We start from the raw sequence: 2,847 nt of genomic DNA on the forward strand, positions 1-2,847 counted from the left end.
GACTAACTTGATTTATATCTTTGACTTCACCAACAAGGTTGTTTTCCCTCCTGACTATTTGTTTGTTTGTTTGTGAGCAAGATTACAAAACAAAGCTACTGAGGGATACTGATGGTTCACGAGAAGGAGGCTGTGTGGGTCAAGGAGGTACTTGTTAAATCTTGGTGCGGATCCAGGAATTGTTTTTCTTTGACATTGCATTTTTCAACATTCCCTCGACTGATATCTGTGTGTGCCGTATAATGCTGAACCAGATATAAATGCAGATCTAGTGAATGTGGTTTCAAAAGGAGACTGTGGCCTTGGTGGAGGAATGAGCTCTCCTGAGACATTATTATTTTAAAACAGGATGCAGTGATAGTGTAAGAATGAAATATACTGATTTGTTAGTATGTTAGACAGCGATAGACCCTCAGTACCTCCTTTCACATAGCAGGTATATGAATTCTACGTTAAGAGATAATGTCATTCTATATTAATAAACATGTTTTGTCTTATAATCAAATAATCCTGATTTGTGATATGATATGAGATTGGAGGCACAGAGGTGCAGTGGGTGGTACAGTCGACTTACAGGAAACATGATCCCAGTTAGAATCCCAGCCTTCCGTGTGGAGCTGGCATGTTCTCCCAGTGTCTGTGGGAGTTTTCTCCGGGTACTCCAGCTTCAATCCCACAGTGCAAACACAGATTGAGGCTAATGGTATCTGTTGGTGTGAATGTGAGTGTGAATGATTTTTTGTCTCTTATCTGACCCCCCCCCCCCCCCCACCATTGTCAGTTGTGACTGGCTCCCGTTAAAGGATCAACAGATCGATGAGATGACCTTCACCCCCCCGCCCCCCCATCTTCCGAGTACAGTCACAGAACAAAAGAAAACCACCGTGAAACATTCTATTTCTTTATTTCATACTTCATTTTATGATAGTTTTGTTTTTCATATGAAGGTGTTTATGCCTCATAACAAAAGAAACGTGTTTGAAGGACAAAGGGGGGAAAAAAGAAATCGTGGCTCACAAAATAAAAGGCATTCTCTCATAATATTCTTTACAAAGTCATCACGACGTCTCAGCTGTGACAGTAGAATACGATACATCAAAGCTCTGCACTAAACGTTTGACTTTAAATCTAACTGTGACAAAAGAAAAGAAAACAAAGAATGATCTGTACACACACACACACATACAGCTTAGCTCCTGAGATTCTCTGTGGGACGGCGTCGCCGCTCTAAACCCAGCACCGCCACGCCAGCGAGTGTTTTTCTTTACAAATGTCTGATGGAACATTGCGGCGGTGGCGGAGGAGGATTTGCAGCGACGTCTGAACCCGTCGTCACACGGCCGACGACGTGAACAAGTGCCAAAGTGAAACTGCAACAAGAACCAAGTCCAAACTGGGTGTTTCTGTCCTGAACCATCACATCCACCTTCACCTTCACCTCTGGGACGATGTCTGCTGATCAGGAATGAAAAACAGTTCCCACTCCAGCTCATTGAACACGTGTATAATTATCTGTTGTTCACGAAGGCATTTACAGGCAATGACCACGACTCTCTCTCTTTAGTGACAGGAAACTTTGGTGATGCAGAAACGGCGCTGTGATACCCGAACACTTTTTTTTATATTGCTTTGACGGAACGGAAATCGTAGGATTTACAATAATCACTGACGGCACGACCATTTGACACGAACAAGACAAAACCTGGCGAGCAAATGTTTTACGTGTACAGGAGAGCTGCAGAGACGGAGTCGTGTCCTCTGCTGTGGGGTTTCTCCTACAGGAGGAGGGCCGGTGCTTTATGGGTGGTACTATTAAACTGTTTACATTGAACACCACCACCTCCCAATATTAAAATCTATACACAACAACGTGAGGATATCAGCTGAGGGGGAGGGCGTCTTTCTCTGTCTTGTCTCTTTTCATAACTTCCTCCACGCAGCCGGAGATGAAGTGAGATCTGTCGACAGTCTTTCCCTCCTCTCGACCGGCCAAGATTCAGGGGTTTTTGGACAAAGCAGTTTCCATCTGTCAGGAGAGGATCTGTTTTCCAATGGATGCGTTTGAGACGAGTCCGTCTGTCCTTTGCCAAACGCCTGCGTCCCAGTTGACACAGCACCCACAACAGTCATCCATAATCTGTCCCAGTTCTATCTGCCAAAGATTATGATGAGCAACCTGTTATCCTGACTTAACCCACATGCAGCTCCCACAATGTGCCGATTCAACTCCTCCCCGTCTGAGGAAGAGGATCGGTGACGAGTTGACCACTGACGTCCTCCCGCCCTCTAATGTCCGTTCGCCTCGGGGCCTGAGGCGGGGGTGGAGGGGGTGGAGGAGCGAGAAAGGACCGAGGTCTTCTCGTCACCGGGACTGGAGGCCGATGGCGCGCTGTCGGAGGCCTTAACCCCGGCCAGGCCAGCGGGGGACCCCCTGGCGGCTGCCGCTGCTGCTGAGGCTGCCGCGGCCACCCGGCTCGCTGTGATGGCAGAAACGGATTTGGGCTGAGCCTGAAGTCCCGGGCTGCAGATGACGTGGTGCCTCTCCCAGTCTTTGTGCTGGCAGAAGGAGCCGCAGTACCGAGCCGCGTTGCAGCCGCTGCACGTCTCGCTCGCCTTGCGTCCACAGTTCCAGCAGCACTGAGGAGGACAGGAGGGACAAGTGTAAGTTCTCACATGCAGGTCTGTGTCCTCAATGCACTGGGTGAAACAGAAAAATTCCTTAAACTTGTATTTACTATTTCTCTGGCCACTTGGGGGCAGTAGAAACAAGCTAAACGAAACACCGAGGCACTTAAAGGGAAAGTTGCTCAGACATGTAGCAACATTAGCATTCAGTGTGAGCCCAGT

At 47.8% G+C, this 2,847-nt stretch overlaps 1 protein-coding gene across 1 annotated transcript in view; it reads right to left on the reverse strand.

The window, feature by feature from the left end:
- Positions 1–888: 888 nt before the first annotated feature.
- cbfa2t2 (CBFA2/RUNX1 partner transcriptional co-repressor 2) overlaps positions 889–2,847 on the reverse strand; it is a 17,468-nt gene continuing 15,509 nt past the window's right edge. The window contains exons 7-8 of the mRNA XM_053445482.1: positions 2,736–2,770; positions 889–2,637 (exon numbers count right to left, since the gene is read on the reverse strand). Coding sequence (XP_053301457.1) covers positions 2,287–2,637; positions 2,736–2,770 — 386 coding nt within the window. The 3' untranslated portion in view covers positions 889–2,286. The remainder of the gene's footprint in view (positions 2,638–2,735; positions 2,771–2,847) is intronic.

The sequence above is a fragment of the Pleuronectes platessa genome, chromosome 2 (genome assembly GCF_947347685.1).
Source record: "Pleuronectes platessa chromosome 2, fPlePla1.1, whole genome shotgun sequence".
Lineage (NCBI taxonomy): Eukaryota > Metazoa > Chordata > Actinopteri > Pleuronectiformes > Pleuronectidae > Pleuronectes > Pleuronectes platessa.